Raw genomic sequence first — 17296 nt, 5'->3', positions numbered from 1 at the left:
GACTGCTCTGCGCTTCTACTCCCCGGCGTCTAGCGTCCGGCTTCCGGGTATGGGGCGGCGCCGCGTCGTGCGCAATGACGTCAGAGTCGGACGGGATGACGTCAGACGCAGCGCGGGCACTTAAAAGCGCCAAATTCAAAAGAAAGATCCCTTTCATGTCCCAGGCATCTCTTTCCTTCCTGGCTGAGCAAGTATGGATAGCGCTGAAGGGGATAAGATTGTGCCAACCGTAAGTAGTCCACTTGGACAAAAATGGGGGACATTTTTCTTGTGAGTAAAAGAAGTTTTTATCACACCTGGTATTAGTAATGGCTTCTCCTTATAGGAGGAAGCATTAAAAACTAAGCAGGAGAAAAAAAGGATCAAGAGGTGTGCGTTATGCGCAAAAAAAATGGACGATAACGCCAAGAGACCCATATGCTCGAACTGTGCTATGAAAATAGTTAAAGACGAGCAACACAACCTATTACTGGGTATCCGTGAAATTGTACGAGAAGAGGTACAAGCACTAAAAGAGCAAACATTGGACGCCCAGCCGGGACCATCCCGGAAAAGGGCCCGCACGGAAACTTATATGGTCTCTTCACCCGAACATTCCGAGGGAGAGTTCTCAGACAACTCCTCGGAATTGTTAACCCCCACAGAAGGGGATACAAAATTCTTTTTTTCAAATACGGACCTGGAGCAGCTAATCTCTGCAGTCCGTAACACCATGGAGCTCACTGATACACTACAGGTCAAATCAGTGCAAGATAAAATGTTTGGGGGCCTCAGAACTCGCTACAAGAAATGCTTCCCAGTTAACGAAAACCTGCGAAACATGATCTTGGATGAGTGGCGCAAACCCACACGAGGGTCCAGCATCCAAAAAGAGTTCAGAGAGAGACTCTCTTTTGCTGCAGAGGATGCCTCTCTGTGGCGAGTAATCCCCAAGGTGGACGTTTCAGTCGCAAAACTGACAAAGACGGCGCTCCCCTTTGAGGACTGCTCCCAGTTAAAAGATCCTATGGAGCGTAAAATGGAGGGGTTTCTGAAAGGCGTATGGGAATCAGCCTCTACGGTCAAAGAGACCAACATAGCGGCCACATCGGTGGCAAGATCCCTACACCTATGGCTTGATCAGTTGGATTCCCACCTACAATTAAAAACCCCTAGGGAAGAGCTTCTCAAATGTCTACCCCTAATTAAAAAAGCGACAGCTTTTTTAGCGGACGCATCGGGGGAGTCCGTAAGGTTCACGGCAAGAGATGCAGGCCTAGGGAATGCAGCCAGACGGGCCTTATGGCTCAGATCATGGACAGGAGACCAAACGTCCAAGTCCAGATTATGTACGATCCCTCTGGTGGGCGAATACCTTTTCGGACCAACACTGGACAAAATTTTGGAGAAAGCAGCAGATAAAAAACTAGGCTTCCCAACAGACTATCTACTTAAGAAAACCATCCCCTTTCTGAGAGAGTATTTTCCAAGAGGAAAAAGCAAAGGGAAGACGGGTAGGTGGTCCTACCCGAAAGGGGGTAGTGGGAGAACTTCTGGGTTTCCCTCTAGATTTGACCCAAGATAAAAGCGTTAAAGTGGGGGTAGAACTCCAACCTGGTCCCCCTCTTGGCATGGGCCGGGGAGGCAGCGAACGCTGGGCCTCTCTCCCACTCACGCTGGTGGGCAGAATAAACCTGCTAAAAATGAAATTGCTACCAAAATTCCTGTATATACTGCATAATTCTCCTATGTTAGTCCCTAAAAAATTCTTCACTAAGCTCCGTGGGATCGTACTGCGCATACTGTGGAGGGGCACTACACCCAGGATTAAATTGGAGACTCTGTGCCTCCCATCGAGTGGAGGGGGACTGGCCCTACCGCACTTCTATTACTACTACCTGGCCAGCCAACTGGTATACGCGGGATGGTGGATATGCTCGTCAAATTACAACCCAGCGGTGGGCCTGGAACGTAGAATGGTGGACCCTGCTCAGAACCTACGGGGACTGCTATTGAGCGGCCCCTCATCCTCAATCGCCCCTCTGCCTACTCCCATGCTGGTGACACTGGAGACCTGGCAACGGGTCACGAGACTGTCCACTACAGAGGAGACTGCGCGATCCCCACACACTCCCCTCTGGAATAACCCCAAACTGCCACACTTCCAGCGCTTCCCGGAGTCCGCCTTTTGGAGACGCCGGGGCGTCAATGTCCTCTCTGACATAGTCAGCGAGGGCAAGTTTTGCACCTTTATGCAGCTACGGGTTGCCCACGGCCTGCCTGAAAACTCCTACTTTAGGTACTATCAATTGCGAGATGTAGCCGGGGCTCAGTTTGGAGGTTTGTCTATCCCACTATCCATGACACGGCTGGAGAGCCTGGCGCAAACGTGCAATCTTGTCAAACCGCTGTCGAGTTTTTATGCCCACACGGTGCGGTGCTTGGGCCCGCTAGGCGAAAGGGCCGTACAGAGATGGGAGGGAGATATTCCTGACCTGACCTCAGGGGAGGACGAGGATATACTGGGTGGCTCTGGTCCCCCCCTGGTTAGCGCTAGAGACAAGCTCATCCAAGTTAAATTTCTGCACCGCATATATTATACCCCCTCCAGGTTGTGCACCATGGGCCTGCTCCCTACTGCAACGTGCCCACGATGTTTGGTGGCGGATGGGATGGTCATGCATGTGTTCTGGGAGTGCGCGGTCCTACAGGAATACTGGAGAGACGTGCTTGTCTTCATGGAAACACATCTAGGGGCACCGAGGATCATGCATCCTGGAACGTGCCTCTTTGGGCTTGTGGGAGACCTGCCGGTGGCGGCAGCAACACGTACATTATACAAGTTGTTACTCTTCTATGCAAAAAAAGTGATCCTACTTAATTGGAAACACCCTGGGAGGCCGACTAGGAGCGCATGGATCCGGGTCGTTAATGCTGAAATCCCAATGTACAAATTGACATACATGGCCAGGGGGTGCCCTGAAAAATTCGACAAGATTTGGGATAGCTGGGTGAGTTGCCCCGCGACCGCGTCGGGAGAGCCAAGCCAGGCGGTAGGGGGGGAGTGAGGGAGAGAGAAGGATTAAAAAAGAGAGACACCTGCTAAATCTGCTTTCTACGATAAAAGTTTAGAGTTATTTTGAATCTCAAAAAATTGAACGCTTATGTGAATAATTATACGTTTAAAATGGAAACCATACGCTCGACGGTCCCATTAATAGGTCGCAATAACGTTATGAGTACTATAGACCTAAAAGATGCGTATTTCCACATCCCCATCCATGCGACATCTCAAAAATTTTTAAGATTTTCAGTTTATATGAATAATACTATACGGCATTTTCAATTTATCTGCCTGCCGTTTCGTATCTCCTCAGCCCCCAGGGTGTTTACTAAAATCATGATAGAACCAGTTAGGTTCCTGCGGGAACGCAATATTAAAATCATCCCCTATCTAGACGACCTTCTATTGATGACGCTAAAACCATGAGGGTCCAGTTAAAGGAGACATTACATCTACTCAAAAAACTAGGTTGGATCATCAATTACGAAAAATCTAGCCTAGTTCCAGAAACCAAAAAGATTTTTTTGGGGATCCTCCTGGATTCAAATAAAAATCGGTCCTTTTTACCTGAATCAAAAGTTTCCCACATTTTGAAAGAGGTACGGAATTTCCAGAAGAAAAAAGAGGTGTCAGTAAGGGAAACAATGCACATCTTGGGCCTAATGACATCCTGTCTTCCGGCAGTTCCCTGGTCTCAATTTCACTCCAGGTCTTTACAACAAAAATTGTTGGCGACCTGGGATCGCTCCCAGGAGTCCTTGGAGGAGAAATTTAAACTACCACCATGGGTAAAAAAATCCTTAGACTGGTGGCTGACACCATCAAATCTTAGGAAAGGAGTCCAGTGGACACTCTCTCCATGCGTCACTATAAATACGGACGCCAGCGGTACAGGATGGGGAGCCCAAGTGGCAGGTGAAGCCTTACAGGGATCCTTGTCTAGGTTCACCAGTACCCACTCATCCAATTACAGGAAGCTAAGGGCGGTCTGGGAGGCCCTGATTAGATCTGAGGATGTATTGAGAAACAAACACGTAAAAATACTGTCAGATAATATGACTACAGTTTCCTTTCTCCGTCACCAGGGAGGCACCCGGTATCCTCGCCTACAGTATATGGATGGCGAGCAAAATCCTATCGTGGGCAGAGGTCAACACAGCATCCCTCTCGGCGGTCCATTTAAAGGGGACTCAAAATCAGGTTGCGGACTTCCTGAGCAGGGAAAGACTGGATCCGGGAAACTGGTCCCTTAACCCGGAAGTATTCCAACAACTTACAGACCAGTGGGGGCTACCACAAGTAGACCTGTTTGCCTCAAGAAAAAATGCAAAATGCCGGGACTTCTTCTCCCTAGATCCAGCAGACCAACCACTAGCACTGGACGCACTATTCCAGGAATGAGAAGTGCTCCTGGCTTATGCGTTTCCTCCCTTACCGTTGGTAGCCAGATGCCTACAAAAGATCGCACACAGTCACACCACCGTCATATTCATCGCCCGGGCATGGCCAAAAAGACCATGGTATCCAATGCTGAAAGGGTTGGCAATACAATCTCCAATAGCGCTACCCCTCAGAGAGGATCTCCTATCCCAGGGCCCAGTTTTGTTCCAGAGAATCCACTGGCTAAAACTGACGGCCTGGCTGCTGAGAGGCAGAGATTAAAAAAACAGGGGCTTTCCGACAAGGTGATTAATACTTTGTTCAAGAGTCGGAAATCAACTACTTCAAAAATTTATTACAGAATTTGGGAAGTATTTTGTACATAGTATAAACCAGAGAGCCCTAACCTAGATTGCCCGGATATTATTAAAATTCTAGATTTTCTGCAAGCAGGGCTAGACAAAGGTCTCAGTCCCCGAACTCTGCGAGTTCAGACAGCAGCTCTTAGTGCTCTGTTTTGATTTCAAACTCTCGGAAAACAAATGGATAAGAAGGTTCCTGAAGGGGGCTGACAGATCAAAACCCTTTGTGAGGGGGCCATCCCCCTCATGGGACCTCAATTTAGTCCTGGAGGGCCTCTGTGACCCACCATTTGAGCCCATTAACCAAATCACGGTTAAAAATCTATCCACAAAAGTCGCTTTCCTGATCGCCATTACATCGGCCAGGAGGATTGGCGAGTTGCAAGCCTTATCCAGTAGAGAACCCTACTTAAGGATCTTAGATGATCGGGTAATATTCAAACACACCCCCGACTTTTTACCAAAAGTCGAGTCTCCTTTTCATTTAAATCAGGAAATAACACTGCCATCCTTTTGCCAAAATTTCAGTAACGCGAAAGAAGAGCGTCTTCATAGTTTAGATGTCCGTAGAGTAGTAAAAACCTACCTAGAAGTTACTCAAACTTTCCGAGAGTCAGAAAAGTTCTTCTTACAATACCAAGGGGCAAATAGGGGCAGACCAGCTTCTAAGGACACTATAGCTAGATGGATCAGATTAGCAATCCAGGAGACCTACAAAACCAGAGGTTTGGTAGCTCCGGAGGGGACGAGGGCCCACTCCATCAGGGCACTCGCCACCTCCTGGGCAGAACGCAGGGGAGCCTCAATAGATCAGATATGCAAGGCAGCAACATGGTCTAGTATAAATACGTTCGCAAGACATTATAGACTAGATCTCCACTCAAACACGGAGTTGGCCTTTGGACGGAAAGTACTCCAGGCAGTTGCCCCCCCCCCCCCCTAAAGAAAGGTCTTATGATTTGGTATACCTCCATGTGTGCTGTCATGATGGACGCTATGAAAAGACAAGAATTATTCTTACCGTTAATTCCTTTTCCATGAGTCCATCATGACAGCATATGCTTTCCCACCCTTGATTGATGTATATAATGGCTGTACATACGATTAATGTCTTTCAGTGCTAATAATAAAACTGTTGGACCTCGTATCCATTTTGATAATTTGGAAGTCACTGGAGTCAAGCGGTGGGAGGTGGCTTTTAAAGAACTCCTTCTTCCTGTCCCAAGGATCGCAGGCGGAGCAACCTCCATGTGTGCTGTCATGATGGACTCATGAAAAAGGAATTAACGGTAAGAATAATTCTTGTCTTTTTTTCAGTAGCATTAGTGACCCCCACAGTGACTCTCAGTAGCGATCGTGACCCCCACAGTGGCTCCCAGTAGCAATAGTAACTCCCACAGTGACCCTCAGTAGCAATACTGTCCCCCACAGTGACCCTCAGTAGCAATAGTGACCCCCACAGTGACCCTCAGTAGCATTAGTGACCCCCACAGTGACTCAGTAGCAATAGTGACCCCCACAGTGACCCTCAGTAGCATTAGTGACCCCCACAGTGACTCAGTAGCATTAGTGACCCCCACAGTGGCCCCCAGTAGCAATAGTGACTCCCACAGTGATCCTCAGTAGCAATAGTGGCCCTCAGTAGTAATAGTCACCACACACACACACACACACACACACACACACACACCGATGAAACCCATGAAGCTTACCCTCTTCCTGGTCTTTAGAGCACCGCTGCTCCTCCTCCTCTTCTCGGCACTGCTGCGGGGGATAGTGTGTGTGCACGGGCAGCAGCACCTCCTCCCTTCTCCTCTCGCGGAACTAAAGAGGAGAGGTCAAGGGAGGGGGGAGGAAGATCCCGGATGCACACACTGAATGTGTGACGTCAGTGTGTGCATCCGCCGCGGCGCTGCAAAAGTTATTACAAGCGGGTGCGCTTCGGCAACCTGGCTTGTAATCATTATGGTAACCAGACGTCTCGAAAGCAGGACAAATGCAGAACAAATGGCTGTCCTGGCAGAAGGCGGGACACAGGGTCCCAAAGCAGGACTGTCCCACCTAAATCGGGAAGTCTGGTCACCGTACCTATATGCAAATGGAGACACTTCTCCCCAAGCCTGGCTTATTAGAAAACTGTTCTCTCTGAAACACTCCAGTTCTTCAGGGTACAACCTAGTTCTTTTTGATCAGGGAGCCTATTACTATATTATGCTGCCCATGGCTAGGGCAGCTTAAAAAACAATGACAAGTTCCCTTTGACTAAGCAAAGTATTTACAGATTGGCTGCTTACAAATGTAAAGGTGAACTTCGTGCTTTTCCTTTTTTTCATTAGCTCTTCATGATGATAGACAAACCAGACTGGACATTCTCAATGTCTTTTATGCCTCATGGATAATACCAACCTTTAAACCTCATGTCTGCAGTGGCATTGTGCAGTGTGATTGCCAGCTTTAGCGTGCCACATGTGAATACTTCAGGCAAAGAGCAAAAATGTTGCACGCTGCTGACCTAAATATGCCAATTCTCAACATCTAAACAATAAGCATTTTTAACACTTTCTGTTGTGCATAAAAATAGCAAAGTTTGTTCCCTATTTAATTATATAATAAAATCTAATTACAGTGAAATTTATTAGGCTTTTTTGTCACTGAAGAGCATCAAAAGTGAAAGTTGCAATATTCTTCAAGGTCTGTCAAGTTTTCTGAGGTCGGTATTTGAATGCCGACTTGGCCATTCCTTTGCAGCTTTTACCATGTTTGGCGTTGTTACTGGCTGGAAAATATATTTTCTCTCAACCCACGATTCTCTTGCTGACTGCAGCAGGTTTTCCTCTAGGATTTTCTTATAGTTTGCCACATTAAACCTTTTTTTTTCTTATAAAGTGCTGAATCCCATTTACCAATTTACCCTGAACAGCGGTGCTCCATCCACCCATTGTGTAGCTGGCTGCAGGGCAGCCCCATACACAAAAAGACTGGGAGGAGACTTAAAAGCTGTCTACAAATATCTGAAGGGCTGTCACAGTGCAGAGGGATCAGCCCTATTCTCATCTGCACAAGGAAAGGCTAGAAGCAATGGGATGAAACTGAAAGGGAGGGGAGACAGATTAGATATTAGACAGTGAGGGTGGTCAATGAGTGGAACAGGTTACCATGGGAAGTGGCAAGTTATTCTTCAATGGACGTCTTCAAACAAAGGCTGGACAGACATCCTCCTGATATGATTTAGTGATCCTGCCTTGACCAGGGGGTTGGACCCGATGACCCTGGAGGTCCCTTTCAACTCTACCTATCTAAGTAGATGGGGTTGACTGCAATGTCCTGTAGAGCTAGTTAGCTAGGAGCGCTGTTGTGTAGAGTAAACTTAGAAGGGCACGTAATGCTAAACCAGCAATGCATCCTCCTGAGTCTCAGGATTTCTGGAGGTCTCAAAGATCAGACCACCATTGAATAGTTACTACTGTTTCAACGCCCTTGCATAAATCAATAGTACAAGCAAATGTAAGCAACTTTGTAATATATCTTAAAAATGCCTTTCTCCATGAATGAGCCACTTCTCCTCCATACCACAATACAGTGATCATTCACTGAAATATTACTAAAATTCTTCTAGAGATAGATCAGCTCACTGAGGGATCAACTTACATGCTGTACATAAAAGCCTATTGAAAGGAGAAGGAAGCCGCTGCAGAAGGCTCTACTAAGTTTTCTGTCTTACCCCTGTGCTGGATTCACAGCTACACTGCTCAGCATTGCTGTATAATGTTCTCTATGTTGCACTGCTGCTTCTGAGGGTGTGCTACAGACAGAATAGGGGAGTAGAATCTCCTTTTCTTCAGTGGTTTAGCTACAGGTTTCAGAGTTAATTGAGCACCTAAGCCAGGGTGGCCACATCCACTTTACCACATTAATCGGGTTCCTATTGCCGCATTGATGCAGCTAAAAGGTAATGGCTGTGCCATGGCTGGCAACTTTGAATATGGCCGGCTCTCCCAACGCACGAGAGAGAGCCAGCCAAGAAATCTGTTTGCCCAGCCAGTACTTGCATTACCCACCCATTGTGCCACCATTCTCTTGTGTAGAGTGATACAAAGCAAGGCTAGGAAGACTGAGTCTACGCTGCACTATTTATTCTTCCTCCTAGACCTGTGGACCACGGTCAGCTTGATAAGGTACCTATCATATGCAATGTGGAGCTAGATAGATAAATATATACACTCTTTGTCAAAAAGAATCAAGCACTTAGAAGAAGTTGCTATTTTGCTGCAAAACTCGGCATGCAGTTACATCTCAGGCAGATGTGCAGATTATTATAGTTGTGACGTTATTAGAAATACAGTCTTTTCACTTGAGGCCTCAAAAGTGGTTCCACCCTTGTCCTATAAAAAGCTTCTCAGAGGCTACTTGAGTGTAGTGGACCTCTTTTCCACTTATATAGAGCTTATTGACCACTATACACGCTTCTACGATGAGATAAAATAGATTTTTGCCTAGTTAATAGATATTGAGAGGGGGCACATTATTGGAATTTGAGAAGATGGATGGTCATATTGACGAACAGCCCGCCACCTGCGTCGTTCTGACCAGACTGTTAGTAGGTGTTGGGACCAGTGGATGCATAATGGCATGCGAAGATGATGACCAGGCTCAGGACGCCCTCGATTGACCACAAGTAGAGAGGGTCATCTGATTGTCCAACAAGCACAAACCGCTCCAAATGTTTTGTTATTCGCCCTCCAGAGACAGGTGACACCGTCGTTACAGGCCTCTGTGTCTGTTGGAACCATTTTCAGCACAGAGGGTTCAACGCCGCCGTGAAGCTAATGCAGCTTACATGACAGCAACAAGCCACGATTTCAACCCAGAGAGCAGCTGAAGCTTCTTAATCTTGTGCATCTGATATGCGAAAGCAACAAGCTAACATGTCTCCTCAGTGAACTGCTGAAGTTCACAAATCATGTGCCGCGCACGAAAATATTTTGACCAACTCCAATCCCTTTTTATTATATTAGTAAGTGGCGCATTGAGCCACCAGAACCACTGGAACAAGTTGCTTTATGTTGGACAGTTTGTTTTTTGGTGTGTTTGTGCAGCTTTAGGGAAAAATACAGTAAAAGTTTGTTGTTTTTTTTTTTTTTTTTAAATAATTCCTTAGAGCAGATATCCTTTTTAGCTTGATTTCATAGTCTCTGTTACTTTATTAAGAAAAACTGTAGGTAAGTTGTCATATGATTTATTTTTTTACTTTCTCTTTTTTCCATCAGTGGTTTTCGCTATGCTACTCTTATAAAACACCTGGCAGTGTGTACATTATCTCTCGTATGAGCCACGGAAGCTTGTGCCTTGTTCAAAGTCGTCATAACTTTTTTGGGGGCCATTCTCACTAATCCCCACTTTGCATGGTTTGTCTTATTTAAGGGGGCCTCATTGACGTACTTACTGCTGAGGCATAATATTTCATTGTACTGATTGAATCAAATGCCCAGTGCTTGCAAACGGGATCATTTAGCAGTTGTTCCACATTTAATTACTTTGTGTTTTAAAGGAATACTCCAGGCAAACATAGCTCACTGTCTTATGCCAAAAGCAAGGTCTAAAGTGGGTGGTATATTACACAGGCATCCAGCAAATACCAAAGAGGGAATTTCTGTGCAATGCACCATCTCCATAGGTCTTACATTGAGCATAACTGTATTAGTTTTTCTTGAAGCGTTCCTTCTAGGGGTTGTCTGGGATTTTATTATTAATGTCTTATCTTCAGAATTAGGTGATCAGTAGTTGATTGGTTTGGGGGTCTGTTGCTTGGAATCCCCACCAATCAGCTGTATGTCAGATCTGCTGTCATTGCACACAGAGCCAAAAGTAGATAGCTTTATCTGTAGTGCCGTGACCCAGGTTGGTATTGCAGGCGCAGTTCCCATTGAATTCAGTGAGAGCTGTGCCTGTATTACCAAACTGAGATGCTCTATCCATAGTGACAGCTGGTCTGAAATCAGCTCATTGGAGGGGATCCCGAGTGGCGGACTCCCGCTGATCAACTATTTGATGACTTGCCCTGAGGATAAATAATGAGTCCCATAAATCCCCTTTAACAGTTTGTATAAATGTATATCGTTTTGTTGTCGTCATGACATTAAAAATCATTTTTCCCCTTGTCCCACAGGCGTAATCAACTTCATTGTAAAGGCTCATTTACATGCAAGGACAATCTTTCAAACGATCGAACGATTGATAGTTCTAGCAATCATATTGCATAAAGTACTAATGGGCAGTAATGCCCATTAGCACTTTATCAGCTTCATCTGCATGTAAATAAGCCCCCAGCAGCTGTTACCAAATGCCAGCATGTGGTCTGGACTTCGCACTCAGCTGCATTGTCTTTTCACAGGCTGCCAGCTGAAGACAATGTAATCAGCTGCTCCCGTGGAGAACACAGCTTGTGGTCCCCACTATCTCTCTCCGGCTAATTGATGGATTTTATGCTCACCTAAAAATCATCGTTCAGCCGAACAGTGAAAGATGGAAGCGTTTAAATGCAACGATTATGAGCGATAATTGTTGCGTGTAAATGGGGTTTAACTGAGTGGTGTTACTCCATAAACCATGGAAAAAGGAGGTGATTAAGTTCAGTAGGCATAATATGTGTATTAGGTGAAATGACCTCTTGGGTTAAAATGTTGGTGCTCTTAGTATCTAGTGTAATAATTACAAAATCTTGTGTTATTTCCCTTGTTGCATGCAAACTACCAGGTTGATGTAAAAGGCATTTGAGGACCAAGATGAGTGATTTTTGACTTTCTTTTTAAAGAATATTAATGCCTACTGGAAAGTGATGTTTGAACGTTGTGTTCACTGCAGGGATGAGCTGTTCAGACAGAGTCTTTCTAAGCTCAGGGAGCAGATAGTCAAGGCCAATACTTTGGTGAGGGAAGCCAACTTTCTGGCAGAAGAGATGAGTAAATGCACAGACTATCAAGTCACTCTTCAGATCCCAGCAGTTAACCTCAGCGCCAACCGTAAGGTTAGTAATAGACAATTCCACACTACCTCACAGCTGTATTTTAATCTTAAATGCTATGTGAATTATGCTGCTTCTTACACAACTATTGGATAAGTGTTAAAAATTAAGGATATCACTTTGTAATATTCTAAGTATTATGTCTGCCCACCGCGGGCAACGTTACCTCTGCTCACTTCCCTCTCCCGCCGCTTGCAGACATCGACATGCTACTTGTCTTATGTGTGGCAGATGCCACACTGTGCTCCTTGCTGTTTGCTTGCACGTAGGATACCGGAGCAATAAGGTTCATAGTGATCCTAGTGAAGGAATTCCATATCTGCTCGATTTTTGGTTTGAACTTCTGCATACCCAACTTTCCTAAGCTCTGCTTGTCCCGGCCTCGGCCTACATACTCAACTTTCCTGAACCCTGCTTGTCCCTACCTCAGCCTGATTCTTGACTACAGTTTTACCTGACTGCCGCCTGCTTTGACCTTCTGTCTGTTTACCTTACTGCAAGCCATGTGCCTAACTCCAGCACTGCATGAACTCTACCTGTCCTGACCTCAGTCTGTTATACTGACTACATCTTTACCTGTCCTTTTTGTATCCCTCTTTGGTGTCTTTTGACCCGTCTGGTTCAGCTGCCTCTGAGATTCCCATAGCAAAGGCCAGATTCCTCTAAAGATGGGATTAAAGGGTGAAGATCAGTAATCTTTAGAGCTGCTCTCAGGAGTCGGTTCAAAGTCCATTCAATTCAAAGTCAATTCAGTCATTGGCACAATGGCCTCATGCCTGCTGCCTTTTCAAATAGTTTCCATTAATATATACTTTTTCAGGCTTTGCATACAATAACTTGTATGTTGAAGTGTTTTCGGGACGCTGGCTATAGTGATATTGTGTTTATGGCTTAGAAAGACGATTGGGCTGAAGAGCAGGCCATGTAAGGAGAATATACCGGGCACTTCCTTTGTTTTGTAAAGTCAATGAATGAACACGATCTATTTTTTTTTCTTATTCACTGAGCATTGTGTAGTGGTTAGAAGCATTCTGCATCACGTCTGTAGGAAAAGCCCTTTGTGAGGACTGTAGATTTTAGCTTTTTGATAGGAAACGTGAGAATGGTGTTTACCTCTTAGACAATTTTTTGACCGTTTATGCTCAGAACCACAGCTGTCCTAGATGTTATATGAGAAAACTGGACAAAAATTGGGTTTATTTCAGAGAATATTCCAACATCTTGGAATTCCAAGATCTCTGTTTTTCAAGATTTTAAAAATGTACCCAAGAAAACATTGTATGTTGGCTGAGCCTTCCTTTGGATATCATATTGTTTAAAGGGCCACTCCAGGGAATTTCTTTGCTTTCACTATGTAACTAGTTTCCCAGTATATATAAGTTGACTGGTATTACCTTGTTTAAATATTTCTTTCTATCTGACACTTCTGGCCTCCCTTTTCCTTAGATGGTCACGTAATCTCAATTCTGACCAGCTCAGATTTACTTGGATTTATGTGTTCTCAAATTAATCAGTTTCACAGTCAGTGTGTTGCTGTTACATGCATATACCACAGCAACTGCCTGTAGAGAGATACAGGCACTTTTGTCCGTTACTAATGATCACACAGCTCCTGTCACACAGTTGTAATAGAGGATATCACAGCTCATCTCATGACTGTGTCAGAAGGTATTGGCAGTGTTCTCCCTGCCAAGAGAGCTGGTACAAGCTGTAGTTTGTGATGTGCTGATGCATTTTGGGATTGATGACACAAAATAGTGAAAGTGAAAGCAGGGAGAAATCTCAGCATCAAGATGGGGTCTGATAAGCATCAGACAAGGGGCTGCACGGCATGAAAGTGATTGCAGTGCACAGAGGAGACTTATAGAGTGTGCCACGCAATCAGGTGAGGGGGTAGGGATGTAAAAATGTATTTTCTTTGGAATGGCCCTTTAAGATATATAGCTAATGTATGCACATTGCTTAACATAGTGTATTTAATCCCAGTATGTGTTTACTTTGTGTTTTGCTATCTTTATTCTCCCTTTTTCAGAGAGGCGCAATAGTGAGCGAACCCGCCATTCAAGTGAGACGGAAATGTAGAGGCACTCAAGTCTGGTCTATTGAGAAGTTAGAGAACAAACTTATCGATATGAGGGATGCTTACCAAGAATGGAAAGAGAAGCCAACTGAGGTAATGACTACTTCTGTATCACTCGTGTGTTACTAACCCAGAGAAGTTACATAGTGCTATCCCCAGCTGTGGTTCTTATATTTCTATGCCGGCGAAGATCTTTTTCTCCAAAAGTCAAACATTGGGAGGCATTCGTAAAATGTTTTATGCTAGTTTCTGGGGTAAAAATAAGTTGCAAATTTTTGCACAAGCAGGTATAGGCACAAAAATGTGTGACCTTTCTTCTTTCTGCCCCGGCTCGAAACTTTTTTTGAAAGGTGGGCAGAGCTTATCGGGAGACAGACAGACACATTTATGTACAAGTCTGGCTTCACACGCGTGTAAGCATATTTGCACAAGCGTGTAAGCATATTTGCACAAGCGTGTAAGCATATTTGCACAAGCATGAATGTAGCGTATATGTAGAACGAACTGGCCTTTTTTTGCACGTGCATCGGTGCATTTTACTTCACTTTTTGCTCCCGCGGGGCATGTTCAATTGTGAACTGCAAACAAAGACGCACTGAGTGAAATGTCTAATTAACGTTAATGCATTCCAGATGTGTTCTTTTTCCTGCACAATTACGCAGTATTTCATGCATGTCCTCGCGTATTATGTGTGCTTTTTTTTGCACACCTCCATTGGCTCCTATGGGGACCTTTTGGTGCTCAAATATGCAGACGCAATCCAGCCGCAGAAAAGGATTGCAGAGTTTCTCCCATCGGGAGACCTCGCTATGCTGCCGTTGGCCCCATTGCAAACAATGGGCGCAGCGATGCGAGAGCAAAACAACCATTTCTTTTTCACTTGCAATTTTTGTGCATCTCACAAAATCACACCCTTAGTCTCTGAAAGCAGCTTTGATGTTCTACTTAAGTATATGCAGAAATAATCATATAGACGCTGTACTCCATCTATCTTCTCTAATGACTTGTTGCAGAATAAAAGTATTATTTATAAGAAAGGAGACCCATTTTATGAAGCACAAGAAAATCACAACCTTATTGGCGTGGCAAACGTATTCCTAGAATGTCTCTTTTATGATGTTCGACTTCAGTATGCAGTGCCTATCATTAGCCAGCAGGGGGAGGTAAGAGTTTTCAATGTATTGTATTATGAATACATGCACTTGTGGTACATTGTCACAGCAATGTAAAAAATGACGGCTAAGGGCCCATTCACACCTGCATTGGGGCGTTCATCACAATTCCATCTCTCTGTTTTTTCCTTATTACTTTTAAAGGGGTTTCAAATAACAATTTGCTGTCCGTTTCTGTTATTCTTCTGTTTACTGGAACAAAATCGCAGTCTAGGTGTTTTGTACCTTTAAAAAAACAAAACAGAACTTAAAAGAGGCAAGCTGATAACGATCCTTTTTTTTTTTTGGGAAATTCCAATGAAAGCAATGGGGAAAACTGAAACATTTAACCCTTTCCTATCCACTGTCTGACGTCTAAAGACATCCTGAATGAAGGCTGTACAGCTTCTGATGTCGGAAGACATCCGGCAGGGTATTCTTACTGTATATTACTGGCCGCTCTGTTGTCGGGGGCCTCTCCAGCGTGTCCAATACCGCAGTACTGGCTCTAGCCAGCAGATGGCAGAAAGAGAAAGGCCCCTAGGAAACCCTGAATCCAACATTGAATTGCAAAGGGTTATTTCCGAGATAGAATTGTGATATGAACGCCCCAATGCAAGTCTAAATGCAGCCTTGTTGTACGGCTTACTTATCATTCCTTGCTGCAGAAACAGTGTGTTGTGTGATATTGCATTCATGTGACTTACACGGATATCTTGTCTTTGGGCCTAAAGAGAGGATTAAAGAAGAATCCTAAAAAAAGATGTTGATGAATTATATTCCAATAACCTACCAAGTAGAGGATGTATTGACATTAGCAATAATAATCCTAAACTGCCTTGCTATCTCTTCTGTCTGTATAGGTCGCAGGCCGACTTCACATCGAGGTGATGCGGGTTACCGGTGTTGTCCCCGAGTGCTTAGTTGGTGACGACTCCTCTGAGAATTCTAGTGAAAGTGGTAGTTTTGAAATCATAGATAATAGCGGAGAAATAATCTACCGGCCAAAAAGGCTGACCTGTCGGGTGAGTATTATCCGTATGCCATGTGAGGTGTATGGGGGAGTTGGGAACAAAAGAGCCGCAAAAAGTTGGAGAAAGTGGGCATATTATTGAAAAAAGTACTAAATCAAGATGATCATTCACAATTATGAAAATACATGCAGAGACACTACTTTCCTGGAGTAGCAAATAATAGCCCTATCTACTGAAAATAGACATTTTATAGGGATTGCCAAGATCTATTGGGTATGAGCTGTTCTATATTTGTGTCCGTTATAAGTGTAACACTTCTTCCAATGTCTTTCTGCTTGATACTAGGTTAAAATAAAAGAAGCAACAGGCCTTCCACTGAACCTGTCAAACTTCGTGTTCTGCCAATACACCTTCTGGGACCAGCCTGAACCCACAGTAGCGCCCCCCATGGTCAATCCTGACATGCCTTCACCCAGAAGTAAAGACGCTCAGTTTACAGTTAAATTTGCACATTCAAAAGTAATTATCATTTCCTAGGTATCCTTTTGAATAGGACTGTAAATGCTAAAAAGCTGTTATTTGATTTGTTTGCACCTTCGAGCAACATCTTGCAAGGAGGACAACAACCTCCTCTGTTCTGTTTTTTCCTCTGATACATGATGTTTTACTTGCAGGATTATGCGGTCAACATTACAGAAGAGTTTTTGGAGTTTATTTCTGAGGGTGCGCTGGCTATTGAAGTCTGGGGTCATAGATGTGCTGGAAACGGAAGGTCGTTGTGGGAGATCGATGCTCTTCATGCAAAGTCTAGAACACTACGAGACAGGTCTGTGTGGTAGAAACAGATTAGTCACTCAACATGGGGCAGGCTGGTACAGTGATGGGGAAGCTTTTAGAGACCAAATGCCCAAACTGCAACCCAAATCCCACTTATTTATAGCAAAGTGCCAACACGTCAGGGGGCGGGGCATATCACGATGTATGATTTTTACCTCCGTCATTATAAAAAAGACCGGTCCGCTTCAAGATAGATGGGAAGGAATGCCCAGTGTTTTTACTTAGCTGGAGCCCTGGAGTACCACTGGTGCGGACTTTGACTGGAAATCCGTTGCACACCTGCGGCTGCCTTCATACGATGCGGCGCTCTACCTCACCTCCTCTGAAGCCATGCGGTTGTCAGCGCTCCCCGGCTTCTGGTTTACTGTGGCTTCAACTGACCAGGCCGCTAGGAACCGAAAGCCAGGGTGCTCTGACAGCAGGAAGCTTACGAAAGAGTTGAGGGAAG

At 44.8% G+C, this 17296-nt stretch overlaps 1 protein-coding gene across 5 annotated transcripts in view; it reads left to right on the top strand.

Moving 5' to 3' along the window:
* KIF13A (kinesin family member 13A) overlaps positions 1 to 17296 on the top strand; it is a 180549-nt gene that overhangs the window by 118869 nt on the left and 44384 nt on the right. For all 5 annotated transcript variants that reach the window (XM_066579407.1, XM_066579405.1, XM_066579406.1 and 2 more), the window contains exons 18-23: positions 11647 to 11809; positions 13839 to 13979; positions 14900 to 15049; positions 15901 to 16062; positions 16357 to 16530; positions 16686 to 16837. In XM_066579407.1, the coding sequence (XP_066435504.1) occupies positions 11647 to 11809; positions 13839 to 13979; positions 14900 to 15049; positions 15901 to 16062; positions 16357 to 16530; positions 16686 to 16837 (942 nt within the window). The remainder of the gene's footprint in view (positions 1 to 11646; positions 11810 to 13838; positions 13980 to 14899; positions 15050 to 15900; positions 16063 to 16356; positions 16531 to 16685; positions 16838 to 17296) is intronic.

The sequence above is a fragment of the Eleutherodactylus coqui genome, chromosome 9 (assembly GCF_035609145.1).
Source record: "Eleutherodactylus coqui strain aEleCoq1 chromosome 9, aEleCoq1.hap1, whole genome shotgun sequence".
Taxonomy (NCBI): Eukaryota; Metazoa; Chordata; class Amphibia; order Anura; family Eleutherodactylidae; genus Eleutherodactylus; species Eleutherodactylus coqui.
The sequence above is the reverse complement of the archived record's forward strand: the minus strand, read 5'-3'. Positions and strand labels throughout refer to the sequence as shown.